The 20,340-nt window shown below is 36.6% G+C and overlaps 1 protein-coding gene across 5 annotated transcripts in view; it reads left to right on the top strand.

Annotated features, from left to right (window-relative positions):
- Positions 1 to 17,110, top strand: part of LOC123537544 (uncharacterized) — a 276,487-nt gene extending 259,377 nt beyond the window's left edge. For 4 of the 5 annotated variants that reach the window (XM_053528640.1, XM_045321343.2, XM_053528638.1 and 1 more), the window contains exons 12-14: positions 6,041 to 6,153; positions 9,245 to 9,295; positions 13,038 to 17,110. In XM_053528640.1, coding sequence (XP_053384615.1) covers positions 6,041 to 6,153; positions 9,245 to 9,295; positions 13,038 to 14,826 — 1,953 coding nt within the window. In that variant the 3' untranslated portion in view covers positions 14,827 to 17,110. The remainder of the gene's footprint in view (positions 1 to 6,040; positions 6,154 to 9,244; positions 9,296 to 13,037) is intronic. The other variant, XM_053528639.1, reaches the window with a different exon arrangement.
- The last annotated feature ends 3,230 nt before the right edge of the window (positions 17,111 to 20,340 follow it).

Here is a 20,340-nt window from a genome sequence, read left to right as displayed (position 1 = left end):
ACGATGTGTTATGCACAACCTTCAGACCCCTAGCTCAAAGGTCAATGTCACACTTGGAAGCCAAATGTTAACATGGCATGAACAGGGTCTGTTTCGTGTCCGGTCCATAACTCAGCCATCCATGGAGGTATTTTAATATTACTTGGCACAAATGTTCCCCATGATGCGACGACGTGTCCTATGCAAAGCCCGGACCCTATCTCAAAGGTCAAGGTCACAATTGGAGGTCAAAGGTAAATAGTGTTTTTTTCCTGTCCGGTCCAGAACTCTGTCATCCATCAAGGGATTTTAATATTACTTGGCATAAATATTTCCCATGATGAGACAACGTGTCATGCGCAAAACCCAGAACCCTAGCTTAAAGGTCAAGGTCACACTTGGAGATGAAAGGCCAGTGGGACATTTTTCCTGTCCGGTGTATAACTTTGTCAGGCAAAACAGGATTTGAATATTGCTTGGCACAAATGTTCACCACTATGAGATGGAGGGTCATGCGCAAGAACCTGGTCCCTAGGTCGAAGGTCAAGGTCACACATCAGACACCAAAGGTCAGATACAAGAATGACTTTGTCTAGAACACTTCTTCTTCATGCATGGAGGGATTTTGATATAACTTGGCATAAATGTTCACTACCATGAGACAGATTGTTATGTGCAAGAATCAGGTCCCTAGGACTAAGGTAAAGGTCACACTTGGAGGTCAAATGCCAAATTTAAGAATGACTTTGTCTGGAGCATTTCTTCTTTATGCATGGAGCGATTTTGATGTAACTTGGCACAAATGTTCACCACCATGAGACACTCTTGCTTTTTAGAATAATATCCCTTTATTTTTCCTATAAATAGCTTATCTTGTAACTTACTTATTTCTGGCCGTAGGGAAACATCGAGACCAGTTTTCTGTGGTACAACATGCATGTTACATCCAATTCTTAGGTGTATTTTGACCTCTACCTGGTAAAGTGTTTTGTATATATGTTTACATAGATTTTTGTTAACTATACATGTAAATAACTTATATGATACCTTTTTGATAATAGGCCAAAAAAGGCTATATTATGAAAACAACTATAGGGTTTTATATATACAAATTTTAATCCAAGTGTTTTGTTTACAACATATTTTATATATAGTACAATATTATCTATACATTATTGACAGATATCAGTTCATTAAGTTTTACTGCAGTAGAGAAAATTAGGTGCCTTCCAGTAGGGGACTTTGTATTGCATGGCAATACTTCTTTCACTTGTTTTCTATATTTGATTATATTGTAAATTTCAAAAATCTTCTTCTCTGAAACCTGAAGACTTAGAGCTTAGATATTTGGTATGTGACATTGTCTAGTGAACTTTTACCAATACTGTTCAAGTTATGATCCCGCGGTCAATATTGGTCACGCTCCGCGGTTTCTTGAATTTACATAGAGTTCCACAGGCTAACTTAAAAAGTGTTCTTCTCTGAAACCGAGAGGTACAGGGCTTAGATATTTAACATGTGGCATTGTCTAGTAGTCCTTTTCAAAGACTGTTCAAATCATGACCCAGGGTCCATTTAAAGCCCCGCCCCAGGGTCACTTATTTTTTATATGAGTTATATAGAGAAAAGACTTCAAAAATTATCCGGTCATATTTCCTAGACTGTTTACTTATAATTACCTGATGACCACAAGTAATAAGGGGTCACTTGACTGTGCTGTGACCTTGACCTATTGACCTAGATTCTTGCTTTTAAAGATACAGCCTTAAAACTTGGATGAATATTAATTAAGAAGAAATATGGACTGCGAGATATAAAATTAGAAAATATCTTTAAATTCAATCGCATGTCTTCTCGTACATTTTAATCAAAGAAACATAATTTTGTTTAACGTAAACATGTTTATGACTGGAAGTGCATGATTTGATATTGTCCTGCTTCGCTGAGCCCTTGCTTGACGGTGTTACTGTTAGTTCTCTGACTTCTGAAAAGACATTGCGTACACATGTTTGCATGTCAGTTCTGTTGGTTTTGAGCTTTGAGTTTTACAGTGTGTTTCTCTTGCTACAGTTATGTTATTACGTACGTAAGAGACTCATTTGACGGGAAGTAATTTTATTTATAAAAGACCCTCAAAGGAAAAACTGTATTCTTTTGTGTTTCCATGATGGTATTTATACATGACTGGCATGAACAGGCTAAGAAATACTAGTATCTAGCTACAAATGGTAAGTGGCATATATTCTGCAAAGACAATCTGTTAAATGTCTACAGATTTTATTGAACTGTTGTAACAGTATGCACAATACTTGATGTATTTAGTTATCTTTAGACTTCACTTTGTTTCTACCGTGTTAGACAGGTATTTGTTTATGTTCTTAAAACTCTTTTGAAAAGAGTTTGACTGAGTAAGTTGACAGATGAAGTTACGAAAAGAAATTAATTTAAGATTAGCCTGAATTGTTGACCGGTATAACTGTATTATAACTGTATCATTAGAATGATTTTCAAAAAGTTCATGCGGGGAGAAAAAATAGGTTATTACGTTGTAGTGGGTCTTTAATGAACAGTGAGTGGGAAGGATAAAAGTGAAGCAATGCTCGGTGGTTTGACGCGTTGCCTGTTTTAATGATACGTTGTTTTGTATCATAACGTCGCTCAAAATACCGTACTACCGCTCATCTCGTTGTCCTTATGCTCCCGCCATAAAGGGGGGGGGGGGGGGGGCATATAGTGTTACCCCTGTCCGTATTTGTGTTTATTTGTTTGTTCTTGTGTGTGTTTGTTTGTGTGTTCGGGAAGGGTTGGTGTTCGTGTCCGGGTCATAACTTTGACATGCATGGTTCGATTTCAGAATAATTTCACAAAAATGATAAACATGGATAGATGATGTGCCTTGCGCAAAAATCGGGTCCCTAGGTCTAAGGTCAAGGTCACAGTCCTTGGTAGAACTAAGCCAATTTTCACTACATATATACTGATAATGTGGTTTTCGTGTCCGGTCCATATCTTTGACATGCATGGTTCGATTTCAAAATAATTTGACGCAAATAATAAGCATGGATAGACAATGTTTAATGCGGAAAAACCAGGTCCCTAGGTCTAAGGTCAAGGTCACACTTAGAGGCCAAATGTCACATACAAGAATGACTTTGTCCTGAGCATTTCTTCTCCATGCATGGAGGGATTTTGATGTTAGTTGGCACAATTGTACGCCATCATATGACAGAATGTCATGCGCAAGAACCAGGTCCTTAGTTTAGAATTACTTCCCTTTGCTGTTGCTATAAATAGCTTATATTGTAACTTATTTTTACTGGTCGTAGGGAAAAATCATGACCACTTTTCTGTAGTACAACATGCATATTACATCCAATTTTGAGATGTTTTTTACCTATCTCTACCTGGTAAGGATTTTTGTGTGAACTTAGAATTTATTTTTTTTTAAGATTAACTTCCCTTGGCCAAGGGTCCTTCTTTTGTTTGTGAGTAGTACCATTCCTGTGACCTTTCTCATGTTGCGGGAGCATCCGTGTCTGTGACACATTTCTAGTTTCAATTACATACTCAACGTACCGTACTGCCCCTCAATTCGTTTTGTTTTCAATTTCATACAATACAAATTTAAGATTAGCAAGTACGTTATGAACGCTTGTCGATCACCTTAAATTATCCCAACTCATCTTAACAGGCAGTAAGGTGACTCCTACACAAATTAGAGTTCGACTGATCAGAACTTAGAGAGAATTTCACTAACCTACCTTACAAGAATGTGACCTGGTTCAAACCTCTTCGACTTGGGCATATAACTATACTATGTATTTAAGTGTAGGTACAGAAGATGAAGAAGTAGAAGATGATGCTGATTGAAATTATTATCATAATTATTAAAATAATGATAATTATTGTTATTATTATTATTATTATTATTATTATCATCATCATTATCATCACCAACATTATTGTAGCCTTTTATTTCAAGTCTGGAGCTTTAGGTAGATTAAACAAGAGCTGTCACTAATGGTGACAAATGCCCCCACAGCGCCATGACCTTTGGCCTGGTGACCTTGACCTTTGACCTGGTGACCCCAAAGTCAGTAGGGGTTGTGTACTCAATAAGTACTAACTTCATCAGCATGTGAAGTTTGAAGGTCCTAGGTGCAGTGGTTCGCGAGTAAAGTGCCTTCATGCAAAAAGTTAGCATTGGCCCCTGTGACCTTGACCTTTGACCTGGTGACCCCATAGTAGGTGGGGGTCGTGTACTCAATAAGTACTATCAGCATGTGAAGTTTGAAGGTCCTGGGTGCAGTGGTTCGCGAGTATAGTGCCTTCATGCAAACAGATAACATTGGCCCCTGTGACCTTGACCTTTGATCTGGTGACTCAAAAGTCAGTAGGGGTCGTGCACTCAATAAGTACTATCAGTATGTGAAGTTTGAAGGTCCTTGGAGCAGTGGTTCACGAGTAAAGAGCCTTTATGCAAAAAGTTGACATTGGCCCCTGTGACCTTGACCTTTGACCTGGTGACCCCAAAGTCAGTAGGGTCGTGCACTTAATAAGTACAATCAGCATGTGAAGTTTCAAGGTCCTGAGTGCAGTGGTTCGCGAGTAAAAAGCCTTCATTCAAAAAGTTAACATTGGCCCCAGTGACCTTGACCTTTGACCTTTGACCTGGTGACCCCAAGGTCAGTAGAGTTCGTGTACTCAATAAGTACTATCAGCATGTGAAGTTTTAAGGTCCTGGGTGCAGTGGTTCGCGAGTGAAGTGCCTTCATGCAAAAAGTTAACGTTGTGACTAACGAACGAACAAACTAACGAACTAACGAACGGACGGACAGTTGAAAACTAATATGCCTCCATGCCTCCCTTCGGTGGCATAAAAAGGAATGAAAAAATAATCTTTTTGGGGGGTTGGGGTTGGTGGTGGGGAGGGGGTGTTACCAAGGCAAACTTCACATGTTTATAATAAATGTTTTTGGAAAAGAATGAAAGACGTTTAATGAAATTCTACCAATTGGTTGGTTTGTTTTGTACAAATCTGTAGATTTTTAAACAATTAAAGGGCAATAACTCTAAGGAAAATTGACCAATTAAAAAAGAATGACAGGCATCATTGAAGTATGTTGGTTCATATTTATTTCAAGTTTCATGACATTCTACCAGCTTGTTACTGAGAAATTGCTGCAGACGTGGATTTTACATTAAATCAAGGGCAGTAACTCTAAGGGAAATTGACCAATCAAAAAAAACCTTAATGGGCATCATCGCAGTATGTTGGTTCATGTTTATTTCAAGTTTCATGAAATTCTACTGGCTAGTTACTGAGATAGGGCTGCGGACGGACCGACGCACACACACACGCACGGACGTGACGGACGGACAACGCCATTTCAATACCCCCTCCCGATTTCATCGGCGGTGGATAAAAACCCTAGGACAAGCATTAAATAGAGGAGCATTATAGGAACAGGGTACTAGCTCATGTTACCTCGGTGTTGATCTAGATTACAAAGCCAACACTTCTTGCTCCAAAGTTTCGTACACAGAGAATGTTTAATTACTTACTGATCAACGAATTATCCGTTGCCGAGTGTTTAAAGGTCGCGTAGTATTGAATCACTTTCTACATAGGTTTGAACGCAGTAATGTTGTTTCATACAGGTGGCTTGCAGAAATTGAGTGATTCTATTCTGGTGTTCTAATGTGCCTGAAATAAAGCTGAGAGAGTCATTAGGGCTTTAGCGTTGAAAGCTTGAATAAGTTATATGGCCTGTTATTGTTTGTTGTTGTGTTTAGAGTCACAACGGCGCAGCTTTTGTCATATAGCACTTTTCACAGCTTTTGTTTCCCGGCCTTTGTTTCATGTATGAACGGGTGCCTAATAAGAACAATCTATCTAGATGGTTTTATCACATGAAGAATTCACATGAAGCGAGGTCTGGAACACGCATTTATCAAACGAACGAACAAATTTAATTATCATGTAGATATGCTAATTGCAAGACCTGTATGGTCGCTAAAGAGTTATTACAGTATTATAGTTTTAACAATATTATTGCAGGGTAAAGGTGATATGCGGACATTCTGGTTGGCGGGAAAGGAGGGCGAGGAAAGTACTAGACAATTCTGTGAAGACATAAAACAAGAGAGAAACCAGTCCGTCCGAAAATACAGGTAAAAACTCTTCATACATGCAACGACATTTGAGTAGCCAAGTATTTCCTGGGTTTCATGTACAAAAAAAACGAGGTTCTTTTCTTGAGTTTTCTGTCATTTCACTCTATCGGCAGACATTTTCAAAAAATTAAATGCGCTGTCTTCCGACTACACAATATTCAATGTCATTACTATATTTATCCCCCCACCAAAGGTGAAGGGGATATTAGAAATGCTCTCCGTCCGTGCGTCCGTCCGTCCGTCCGTCCGTGCGTCCGCAACGATCTTTGTCCGGACCATAACTCCAAAAGTACTTGAGGGATTTTCTTCAAACTTCATACACTGATAGAACACATTGGGAGGAAGTGCAGTGTGCAAGAACAATAACTCTACCTTGCCTATTTTTTGAGTTATTCCCCTTTATCTTATTTTCTTAAAAAATTTTGTCCGGAGCATAACTCCGAAAGTACTGGAGGGATTTTCTTCAAACTTCATACACTGATAGAACACATTGGGAGGAAGTGCAGTGTGCAAGAACAATAACTCTACCTTGCCTATTTTTTGAGTTATTCCCCTTTATCATATTTTCTTAAAACATTTTGTCCGGAGCATAACCCCAAAAGTACTGGAGGGATTTTCTTCAAACTTCATACACTGATAGAACACATTGGGATGAAGTGCAGTGTGCAAGAACAATAACTCTACCTTGCCTATTTTTTGAGTTATTCCCCTTTATCATATTTTCTTAAAAAAATTTGTCCGGAGCATATCTTCTTCATGCATGGAGGGATTTTGATATATCTTGGCACAAATGTTTACCACCACGAGGCGGAGTGACATGCGCAAGAACCAGGTCCCTGGGTCTAAGGTCAAGGTCACACTTAGAGGTCAAAGGATACAAGAATAAAAACCTTGTCCGGAGCATTTCTTCTTCATGCATTGAGGGATTTTGATATAACTTGGCACAAATGTTCACCACCACGAGACGGAGTGTCATGCGCAAGATCCAGGTCACTAGGCCTAAGGTCAAGGTCACACTTAGAGGCCAAAGGTCAGATACAAGAATGACTTTGTCCGAAGCATTTCTTCTTCATGCATAGAGGGATTTTGATGTAACTTGGCACAATTATACACCATCATGAGACGAAGTGTCATGCGCAGTTCCCTTCTTTAGAATTACTTCCCTTTGTTGTTACTTTAAATAGCTTTTATTGTAACTTTTTCATTACTAGTCGTAGGGAAAAATCGAGACCACTTTTCTGTAGTACAACAAACATGCTAAATCCAATTTTGAGGTGTATTTTGACCAGTCTCTTCCTGATAAAGATTTTTGTGTGGACTTGCAATTTTTTTTTCACTTATATTGTAACATTTTTATAATTGACCCTAGGGAAAAAACAAGACCACTTTTCTGTGGTACAGCATAGATGTTACTCTCCAGTTTTAGGTGTATTTTATTAATTTTATTATATATAAGGTATCTCTACCTAGTAAGGAGTTTTTTTTGGACTTTAAAAAACAAAAGACTTACAATGATTACTAAACAACCACAAAATTAACATTCCATTTGCAAATACAGCTGCCCGGTGGGGGGATTAGCCATGTCTGACATGGCTCTTGTTTTAGATGTCGGAATGGTGTATAAAATAAACAACTATTTCAAAAAAAAATCCACCAGGTGTCTTTCATCGTGATGGGTTTATTTTTTTGTATCATTATAATTGGGTTTTTTAGCTCAACAGAGCACGAAGTGCTCAAGGTGAGCTATTGTGACCAGTCATTGCCCGGCGTCCGTCGCCGTGCGTCGTCCGTCCACATTTGCATCGCTTACACTATATAGGCAACATTTGTGACCCAGTCTTTATGAAACTTTGTCAGATTGTTTGTCTTGGTGAACTTTAGGCCAAGTTTGAAACTGGGTCATGGGAGTCAAAAACTAGGTCAGTATGCCAGACCAAAGAAATCTTGTGAACACTAGAGTCTACAGTTTAAGTTTGAAACTCATGAGAATTGGTCAGAATGTTTGTCTTGATGACCTCTATGTTAATTTGGAATCTAGGTCATGTGGGGTCAGCAACTAGGTCACCCGGTCAAATCAAAGAAAACGCATGTTAAAATTCTAGAGTCCAAAGTTTAAGTTTGCAACTCATGAAAATTAGTTAAAGTGTTTGTCTTGATGACCTAGAGGCCACACTTTTAACCCGATCTTTATGAAACTAAGTCAGAGTCTTTGTCTTGATGATCTCTAGGCCAAGCTTGAAACTAGGTCATGTGGGGGTCAAACACTAGGTCAGTAGGCTAGATCAAATGAAAATCTTGTTAACACTAGACTCCACAGTTTTAGTTTGAAACTCATGAGAATTTATCAGAATGTTTGTCTTGATGACCTCTCGGTCAAGTTTAAATCTGGACCATGTGGGGTCAAAAACTAGGGTGACCTAGTCAGATCAAAGGAGAAACTTCCTAACACTCTAGAGACCTTAGTTGTAACCCAAACTTTATGAAACTTGGTCAGAATATTTGTCTTAATGATCTCTAGGTCAAGTTTGAAACTGGATTATGTGGGGTCAAAAACTAGGTCAGTAGTCCAGATCAAATGAAAATCTTGTTTACACTCTAGAGTCCGCGGTTTAAGTTTGAAACTCGTTAGAATTGGCAGAATGTTTGTTTTGATGACTTCTAGGTCAAGTTCGAATCTGGGTCATGTGGGATCAAAAATTAGGTCACCTGGTCAAATCAAAGGAAAAGCTTTTTAACACTCTAGGGTTTAGGGTTATGTCTAACCCTAACACTAACCCTAAACCCTATGGGTCATGTGGGGTCAAAAACTAGGTCAGTAGGCCAGATCAACTCTGGGGGCGAAATAGGGCCATCATGGCCCTCTGGTTTAAGTTTACTAATTCATCCTCGTTTATTTTGCTCACTAATCTGATCTGTGGTAAATCTAAAAGGAATTCAGTCAGTGTCACAATTTTAGACCAGCAAGTATTTCTTACAACTATTTCAGCTTTTTAATGTGCAAGTGTTACAAAATGGTTCAAGTAAATGCAAGGTACGGAGTCAAACAACTGTATTATCATTATTCGTTGTTTTAAACATTTATTTACAGCTTAGCAAGAGAGATGCGAATTAAGTTCCGGACCAGATCTCCGACGAGGCGGTACAATTAGTTGCATATTATGCGGACGATGCTGTAGTCTGCAGCACCTTAATTTAATCAAGAAACTTAAAGTTAAAGCAGTTTACAAAAATCAGAAAACTATATCGTGATATAAGAGTTAAAAAAAGAAAAAAGATGGAAGTGCATATAGTATTAACATAACTGACAAGTTATAGGAAGAAAACACGATGGTGTATATAATTGGCGTAGTAGCGATCTCAATGTGTGTATGTAGGTGGGGGGGGGGGGGGGGGGGGGGGGGGGGGGGAGGGTAATGGGGAACCGGTCAGCTAAACATACATCTATATTTTCCTTAAATTTTTGATAGCAAAAATTAAACGAAACAAAAAATATTCATCTACTTGACAATACATATTACATCAAATCCTTATCAGTACATCTAAATGCTGTCTCAAATTGGATTTATTCCTTTATCTACTGTTATTTCTGACTAAAATCAGTTTTTGGGGTCAAAGGTTTAGGCGGGGGTGCTTTTTTGGACGGGGGCAAAGCCAGCCTCTGCGTTAGGCCCCTTGCTCCTACACCTATGTATTTACCAGGAAATTTAGGTTTAAATGTAAGAATTGAACCAGAGTAGAAAAGGGATAAACCTGGTATTTCTTTCTTCTTTATACAAATATTTCAACAAAATTGGTTATTTTTGTTTCATAGAAACTTTCTTTATCAAACCTAATCTTGAATCTTATATCACATATATTGCTTGTTTTCTTTTAAACTCTGCTATAACTTATATATTGCATGTGGTAATTTTATTATTATTATACCAGATTTATATAGCGCCCTTTTCATGATCAGTTTCACGTTCAAAGGCGCTTTACATAAATCAGATGCAGCCACACAGGGCGCATAATTCATCCTCTACTAGTACAGACACAGAGCGATCTGGCCAGAGGGACAGAGTGAGACAAAGACCCACGACAGAGAGATCAGAAATCAGATACAGGCTTGTCCGGCTAACTTAGCCTAGCTCGTTGCGAATAGACAGCCAGATTCTTTAACGTGCCCAGTGTATAGCACTGATACACGCAAGGATTGCCTGGGTTCCTGACCAGTACACCTCTAGTAGCATTTCTGAAAATTCCCGAGTAACTGCCGGGGATCGAACCCCCGACCTCAGGATTGGAAGGCCAGTGTGCAAACCACTGAGCTATCCGTCCACCTATAGGGAAGAAGTCTTTATTTTTCTGTTTGATTCAAATAATTCGTAGCAGAACTTTTCGAAATCGAGACTGCTGTTCACATAAAAACTTCCTTGGAAATGGATTTATGACAAATACAAATATGGCAAGAGACAAGAGACCTGAACAAAATGATGATTAAACGAACATAGTAAAAAGACATGACTAAAACTTTAAACAGATCATGGTTGGCATTCAGAGAAGTGGTGCGAAAGGTTATTTCGGAAAGAGCTGCTACGATACGATGAAAAGTAGGGTCAGTTAGTACATTTTGTACCGTAAAATAAGTAATTTTCGGGAGGGATGTATTTGCGTTATATTTGATCACAAAGTGGATGCTCCCGAAATTGTTTTATATATCACGGATAGCTATAAGGCTACATTGCGAATCTATTCAAATTTTAAATAGCGCGACAATTTTGCCTCGCGAGAATGTCTGCTATGACAGTTATTGTTCCTTAAGTTACTGTGAAATCATTATTTTTCGTTGGAGACCACTGTAAGTTGATACTTCATGGTTGCGACAAACAACTTATTAAAATTACTTAGAAAAAAATGAAATTGTATCTTTTAAAGGTCAACGAATTGAAGTCAACGAAATTAACGTACGAAAGTGCACACCAACGAAATCAAATAGTTTCACAGTATGAATTACTTCTTTACTACATTTCAGCACACCCAAAGCAGCAAGGATGACTTTTTCAAACATAAAATTAGAACAATCTGATTATCATTACACATTGATTTTTTATTTAAAAATAAGCAAGTCTACAAAACATTGTCGAATTTTAAGTGGCCGTTCCTTTAGATAAGCATGGCATAATACTTTTTTTGCACAGTTTGCATTTTATTAGTTTAGGTTAAACTAACAAATACATTACGTGCATTATAGTGATTATTGTGGAAATAACTGGGACATATCATCTAATACTGTTTTCATCTTTTGTGTTCACTATTTAGACTTAAAGATTTAACTGCATACTCGTTAGGTTTTCATCGTTCTTTTCCCCTCTTCTAAAATATTGAATTTATTGTACGAAAGATCAGCTTACGCATCAAGATGACTGGAAATCAATTTGCCATATTACCAGTGAGATTTAAGAACGGCTAATGTCCCTACACTTTGAACCAGCATTTCTCACCAGAAATGCTAAAGTTATGTGCTAAATTGAAATGCACAAAAAATAAAGCCCACACTTTACATGCATTCCCAGTTTTGATAAAATAAGTAGGAAACAAATAAATAGCAGATTCAAATAGGTATTAAGTGTTGTTTCATGTCTAGAAAGTTTTGTTATTAGGAACATTCATCTAAGGGTTATGATATGTATAAAAAGCAGAGCAGCTGTGAGCACTACTTAAGGTATTAGGCCGTAATAGAGTACCCCTTTTGAATATTATTCAATTCCTACCATAAACCTAGTTTGACTGAAAATTTTCGGGAGGGCGGGGGTGAGGGGTTGGGGGTGGGGGAGTGCGCGTAGGCTCAACTCCCGCTGGGACCAATTCCCACCCCACCCCCTTATTTTCTTTTTTTCTAGTAAGTCTATTTTTTTCTAAAATTACTATTGATAAATTGTACAAATGTAGATGTTTTTCATTTGATAAGTGATTTCTTGCTGTTCAAAGTGAATGAACCTCTGAAACAGAAGGGGGAAGAGTTAAACATCTTAAAAAATACTGAGTTACATGCGGTAAACGTTTTCTATTTCACCTTTACTCTTTAGATTACATATTTTGAAGGAAATGTATGTAGGTTTCACTTCTGCACCAAGGTTATTTTTGAGTGAAGTGGGCAAAATTTAAAACAGTCCCACAGGACTCGACCTTAATTTTTCAGTGTTGGAGATTTCTGTCTCATGAATTCCGTTTACTTGAGGCACCCTAGAAAAAATGAGAATGACAGTTTTATTTTGTGTTTTATAATTGTTTACCAATAGTTTGATGTTTCTTTAATCAAAACTAATGGTATAATGAATTATCTGCAAACGTTTTGGACAGCGGCTATCACTTTGAAATTTGTCTCTACTTGAGCTTGGGGAAATATATTATACAACATTTATAAAAAAAACGGCACGGTAAAAGTTGTTTAAAAATTGCAACACAGTGCGAAACACGGTCAACTTGAAGACTATTCCAAGCAAATGCCATTTTTTAAACAGAACTATTAGGGGTCCAATACCTTAAATGAAATACGAATTCATGCATTTTGTATAAGCAGTTTATTCATCTGATATGTGACATAGAGTATGTACTTCTCAAACTGTTTTTTTTTTGGAACTTTATATCAGATCTTATTGTCTCTAATCTTTTAAAGATATATGTTGGAAGTAACACAATACTCTACAAAGTGACAGCTTAAGATAGCAATGCAGGTCATATGACATAGGTTAATTTGTAGATATGGAGAGCATTATTTATTCAAACAGATTTATCAGTATCTGACCCATTGATTAAGCATTATTTCACAGCAGTAGTATAAACAACCATTTCTCCATGTTTCAATTGAAGAATATGAAATAATTCTGTCTTATTGGTTTCAGCTCCTATGAGAATGCAATGGACCTACACGCAATGCACGCCTCTACAAGTTATGCTCAGATGCCAGCATATTTTGGAGGTATGAAGTCAAACAGATCGGCAAGCAGCGTTTCATTAGCAACATTACAACAATCGGATGACGAAGATGGAAGTGAAATAAAGACAGGAGATAGACCTGGTATTAAAGGTAGCCCAAGAAGTTATAGCAGACTTAGTGAATACACAAACACAGTCAAGGAGAAAACAGATCAGTTGTTATCCTGTGATACGAAAAATTTGAAAACTGAAAAGATAGATATACATTTTGCATTGGATGAGGGCGAACTTGAAAATTTTGTGGCAGGCTCTGAAGTGGAAGCGGATAAGAAGGAACAAAGATCTCGAATACGCTCTGATAATAGTTTACAAACTATGTTCAACATTCCTGAAATTGTTGAGCATGATGTTATATCATCCACAGAGAGCAGCAGTCATGTAAATAGCATAGAGAACGAGACGGAGAAACCGTTGGCTCTGGGAAGATTCAAACTTAGTCTTCCCAAAATGTCAGGCCTTTTCCACCTCTTAACTGCTAAAGACGATGCAAAAGCTAGGGACATACGTGACAGTAGAAATAATAACGATGCAAAGGCGACAAAGGAAGAAAAAGACGGTTTAAGGAAGGATGCTTCTGTCGAAACTGGTAAATTCACAGTTTTCCTCGGGAGCGATGACGGTCTTAGTATATATGACACGGAAAACACCGAACATGTTGGTACCTCAGATAATCCAGAACTTGTTCATTCTGGAAAATGCAATGAATACATCACATTTTGCATATCTAAGATAGGTTCTAGTCATGACGATTCAGAAGAAGAGACTTTGCTTAATGATGTACCTGATGAAAATGCAAAAGATAAATTTCAAATGGTAAGAGAATGGTCTTTCAGCTGTACTGAAACGGATTCAGTAGATCAAAATTCTCATAGGAAAGGCGATGATATAGACCCCACTTCTCACTATGCAAAGGACGTACTAAGTCAAAATTCTTATCATGCTTGTAACTATTCTGCGGTATCAAAGTCAATAAAAGATTTATCGCTAGCAACAACCTTTCCTGCAAAAAATGAAAAGTCTGAAGGTTCAAAAGTTGTTTCTTTAGGAAATGCTTTCACTAATGTATACACTGACCACTCTTGCACCGACAGTGAAACATATTCTCATGGCTTGTCTGCTGATATCACAGAAAGAGCAAATACAGTAGACAAAAAAATACCTTTAGAAATATTAAGCTGCCCGTTTTTCTCGTGCATTGCAAATGGTGGTACAAGAGAGAGCAGTGATGTAAATGCTCAAAATCTAACCAAATGCAAAACCGATCAGGGAATTGTAAATGGCAATCACACAAATAGCGGAAACGAATTTGATAAGTTAGACAACCTTATCCCGAATACGAAGGCTTGTAATAATTCAAAGGAGATAATCATTGAACATGGGTCTACGCCAAAGAAATCAGAAAGCACAAGTCAAGAAGAGAAATTGAAATTGTTAGAAAAAGGTATCAAATTTGCTTGGGGTTTACATAATGACACAGTCCCGCCAGTGCGAAGTGATAGAATAGTCGGAGAAACGTTCGGTAATAATAAAAACAGTGACTGTTGCATGAACGGACAGATGGACGCAAAAGGTCAAAATAATAATATTTTAAATGGACAGTCTGGTGTTAAATTCAAGAAGAACACAGACATTTACGACCATTTTAGTAAAGTCGTTTTCCATCTCTCCGACGAGGACTCGCAAGAAAGTAGTTGATCATTCCTTTTATTTAGTTCTATCTATTTAAGAAATTAGGACTTAAGTTTTGTTTGAATTGTGTATAAATGGCTTCAATGAGCACTTTTGTAAACATTTAAAAGACAGGTGTGTATTTCCACCGTTTTAACTTAAGACGGATACTTGTTGTTTTTTCAAAATGTATCAGTAAATTACAGTACGGGTTTTCATTGTATATAGTGCATTTTTATATGAAAAAAAACTTGCAATGCAGGTATTTCCATCTTAAAATTTGTCTGTTAGTTTTCTTTAGCCGTCCATATAATTATAATTCTAGAGTTCTTATTATGTATCGTTTTATGTTTAAATATATGCATTCTATGTGGGACCAACGCTAAGACCCTGATGCATGCTTTGATTTATGTTCAATGATGGTTTTGTTAACTTTCCTGGAGGACATTTATTTTGCTTTTTATACTTTATAAACCATTGTCAATAAATATTCAGAACAAGTTGAGAATGCTTCCGGCAGATATTGTACTGTTAGGAAAAATACACAGAAATATTTTTAAAATTATGATGTTGAATCATTGTTGTTCATATTGAACTAAATGAGAAAATATCGTCTTCTGCAGGAATGTGTGGATTCCAGCAAATAAGATATATGCAGAATGGGAAACTCACGTACTTTTAAGACATATACCGCGCGTGTAATTGCAAGTCATCTGACGCGAGATATGGGTCAAATTTTGTTGATGCACGTACATGGACGGATCATGCTGAGATACATAATATATTAAAATGACACACTCAATACACTTTTCAAATAGAGTTATATATTGTGTTGTGCTGATACACTAATGAGATTGATCAAACTGGGTTACATATTTATTGTGTTGATACTCTAATGAGATTGATCAAACTGGGTTACATATTTATTGTGTTGATACTCTAATGAGATTGATCAAACTGGGTTACATATAATTTGTGTTGATACTCCAATGAAATTGATCAAACTGGGTTACATATTTATTATGTTGATACCTGAAAGATGTTGGTTAAATTGGGTTATATGTTATATCGAGGACAGAAAGGAAAACGGTCGTGACTCTTTTATTTACTGTGAGTTTCAACAGTTTTCCGTTGAACCGCTGTATTTGTACTCTCACGGCATTGATCAAATTTGTTTACATACTTTTATTGTGTTGATACACTCAAATATTGATGATGTTACATGCTGTAATGTCTTGATACACTCAAGATATCGTTCAAGTTTGGTTACATATAGTGTTGCGTTGATGAATTTACATATTGTATTGGATTGATACACTCAAGTGTGCAAGTGAGGTTACTTTTGTACAGCGTTGAAACACTCACGAATTTGGTAAAGTTACATATTGTATTTTGTTGGTATACTCAATATATTGTTGAGTTTAGGTTCCGCATTTTATCAAGATTTGATAATGTTACAAATTGTGGTACGTTGATACACTCAACTTATTGTTCAATTTAGGTTGTACTAGTACAATGTGGAAACACTGTAAGTTTATGAAATATATTATGTTGGCTTGATACACTCGAAATACTGTTTAAATTAGGTTATATATTTTATATGGCGTTGCTACATGAAATAGAGATTGATCAAACTGGGTGTAATGTGTAACTCAGTGATTGGGTTACTTCATGCGATTTTCGTGTCCGCCGAACAGTGAGAATCACCGTTATGCTAAAGGTTTACAGACTTTGAATGTAACTGTGACTGATCGCAAGATAATGAATGTGGCAATACCATTTTCGGTACCTATTTAACATTAACTCACATGACACTGATTGTTCTCTTCAAACGCATTGTGAATGATATTAATCTGTTAAATTAATGAATTAGACATCTCCTATGTAGATATTAATGGTATAAATCTCAGGATAATTTAATTTGAATGCGAACAAAAAGAATTGAACGCGGCATTCGTATCAAACATTCTTGTTTATAACATAAATCTTTAAAACAAATAGAGTGCGACATTTCCTCTGTAGATATTTAACACATTCTGACATTATAAGACACTGAATGTGGTATTTTCCTAGTGAACTATAAACATTTTATAAATGACACAGGAATTATACGTGCTTGGTATATACTTTAAAATAAGCGGACCAATTTTGTATTACATTATCATAATTTGTATACTGTCAGTTTTATTCAGTTTTGTTGGAACTTCTTTGTTTTGTTTTGGTCACTGTTTATTGGTTATTCATTAGGTATATGTGTATGTTCAGTTTATTGTTTGTTAACACAGTATTATTAAAACCTAACAAGCGAGAATTTTATTTACATTTTGTTAATATTTCAGTCAGTTTTATATAAACACTGATTTGTTTTGTCAATCAGAATTAATTGTTTGGTCAATAAACTGAACTTCGAAGTAAAGTTTCTTTTTCTGGAAAAAGGAAAATTGACAGAGATACACTATTGGAATAGCTTAGACTTAATATAACAATCTAATGTAAACAATATAGATGTTTAGAATGTTCAGAATACAGCTTTATTTTAATACAAATCTTTTTGTTGGGTTTATTGTCACACGGACACTAATAGGTCATATGGCGACTTTCCAGCTTTTGATTGTGGAGGAAGACCCATGGTGCCCTTCCATGCATTATTTTACCTCGAGCGAGCACATGGGTATTGACCTTCCGTAAGCCATCTGGATGATTTCCTCACATGAGGAATTCAACGCTTCGATCGAAGCTGGAACCCAAACCAATGAGGGCCAAGTGATTTGAAGTCAGCCATCTTAACCACTCGGCCACCGAGGCCCCTAATACAAACCTTTGTTATCGTTTAGCTTTATTTTTATTTAGGGGTTATTGTTTAAGTAAGTGTTACAGTATACGTTCATTTTCACATTTAAAGCGGCTAGTATTGGATGCATTTGGTATTTTCCATGCAGAAATATCAAATGGTTTATAATAAAGACACTGAAATTGTAGGATGGATAAAAAAAAATGTATCCTGTAGTAGCCTTCTCCGATTTCTAGCCAATACTACGATAGTAAAATAGTGCGCTCTGGCAAAAGAAACAAATTTAGCCATTCCATCTCATTTTGCACTTTCTGTTTAGGAAGTGATCGATACACAGCATATAATATATAAATATGTGTACATTGTTACTTAAAGAGTTAAATTTTAGTAGGGAAATTAATTTGTTTTCAAAGCAATGTTCATTTGCGTACAGATCAGCAAGTGTTTCTGTTATTAGCAAAATAGTCCGTATACAGAGACTTGATCAGGCCCTTTACACATGATCGCGGCATGTAAATATTGTATCTACGGAAGCTTGAACTTCAAATACATAAGTCATGTTTGCGCTTGAATACATAATACTAGACTACTCGTTAGTTCTGTTAGAATGTTAAAGGCTGATAATCTCGTGCAGTTCGTCCTATTAATTTCTTCTTAATGAACTGAAATGTTATTCATCTAATTTAATGAACTGTTTTTGTTCTTTTTGGTTATCTAAAGAAGCACACATACAGACTGTTTGCCTTTTTAGCTCACCTGAGCCAAATGCTCATGGTGAGCTTTTGTGACCGGTCAATGACCGTCGTCCGTCGTGCGTCGTGCGGTGTCAGTCGTCCGTCCGTCAACATTTCCTAAAGAAATATTCTTCTTGAAAACCACTTGGCAGAATTGCACCAAACTTCACAGGAATGATCCTTGGGTGTCCCCTGTTCAAAATTGTTAAAAGAATTTCATTCCATGCAGAACTCTGGTTGCCATGGCAACCGAAAGGAAAAACTTTAAAAATCTTCTTGTCAAAAACTGCAAGGCGTGAACCTTGATATTAGGCATGTGACATCATCTAATGGTCCTCTATAAAGATTGTTGAAATTGTGCCCCTGGGATGAAAAGAGGCCCCGCCCCGGGGTTAATAGTTTTACATAGACTTATATAGGAAAAAACTTTAAAAATCGTCTTGTCTGAAACTACAAGACCTAGGCCTTTGATATTTTGTTTGTAGCATTGCCTTGTGGTCCTCTACCGTAATTGTTCAAATTGTGCCCCAGAGGTGAAAAGAGGCACCACCCAGGGGGTCCCAAGTTTTACATAGACTTATAGGAGAAAACTTTAAAAATCTTCTTGTCTTAAACTGAAAGGCCTAGGCTTTTGATGTAGGACCTCTAACAGAATTGTTCAAATTATGCCCCTCGGGTAAAAAGAGGCCCCACCCTCGGGGTCACTTGTTATATGAGTTACATAGGAAAAAATACTTCAAAAATTATCAGAACATATTTCCTAGACTGTTTAATTATATTTACCTGATGTACCCAAGTGATTACGGGTCACCTTACAGTGACCTTGACCTACTGACCTACTTTCTTGTTTTTTTAAGTTACAGCCTTGAAATTCGGATGACATGTACAGTTTTGCATACCGATCTTAAAACTGACTTTCAGTGACCATGAATTTGACCTACTGACCTACTTACTTTAGTATCAGTTTGCCATTTGAAACATACGGCTCAAATTAGGTGAGCGATTCAGGGTCATTATGACCCTCTTGTTTTAGATAAGAAAGCGTTTTCGTTTTTTGGTAATTGTAGAAAGGTTTAATAAGTTGTGCGAACTAAATATTCGAAATTAACTGTTTTTAATGATTGAAGCAGAACAAATATCCTATAAAAATATTCATTTAATAACATATAGCAACTGTTTTTAACGGGAAATTTATTTTAGATATGAGCATTTCTCCGTTCATCAATATAACGTGCATAGTAAAGTTTTTATGAATGATATTTTGTATCTGAATGCAAAATGTTTGTTACAATATATTCGCGAAAGACAATCGCTGCTGTCATTGTTTTTGTTGTTGTTTTAAAATAATTGTTACTAATCATTCGTAATAAAATCATCTTCAAAGATCATTATTTTTTCTAGAATATGCTTAGTTATTGAGTTGCATAAGGTTTGCCCTATCGCTTAGGATGCCGACACATACTTTCTATGTGCGCTACATGCCGTAAAAGAGTATGTATTGCATCCAAATATGGCAGATTTTAATAGTTTACAAAAAGCAACTAAAAATGTTATACTATAAGGAAATTTGTTATTGTCTTTGTGCTTCGAGTTTATAATCACCTGTAATTATTTGTCATTTCCACACTTCCGTTTTAAATGGCTATCAAGAACGACAACTCTGTGTACGATGTTCGGACATTTCGTAGCACGATTTTGAAACTCGTTACATGTTTCATTATTTTCTCTGTTACATATCTGAAACTGTTTTGTTTCAGAATGAGTTACAGTGCCCTTATTGCTGTGCAATAATGTTAAAATTATTATCTCGTTGTTTATGGTATAATTGTAAAAAATAAATCAAATAATATAGCAGATCGTTTTGTTCTTTTTATTACTGAATATAAAAATTGTGGGTCCTTGTGTTTGTATGTGCGCCCATTCACACCTGTGTGTATGTGTTTGTACTTATCTATTGTCACCACCGGCATCAGGTTGACGCCTCCAGAAGACTATTAGAAGTTATGATGGGAAAAA

The sequence above is a fragment of the Mercenaria mercenaria genome, chromosome 17, assembly GCF_021730395.1.
Source record: "Mercenaria mercenaria strain notata chromosome 17, MADL_Memer_1, whole genome shotgun sequence".
Lineage (NCBI taxonomy): Eukaryota > Metazoa > Mollusca > Bivalvia > Venerida > Veneridae > Mercenaria > Mercenaria mercenaria.
The sequence above is the reverse complement of the archived record's forward strand: the minus strand, read 5'-3'. Positions and strand labels throughout refer to the sequence as shown.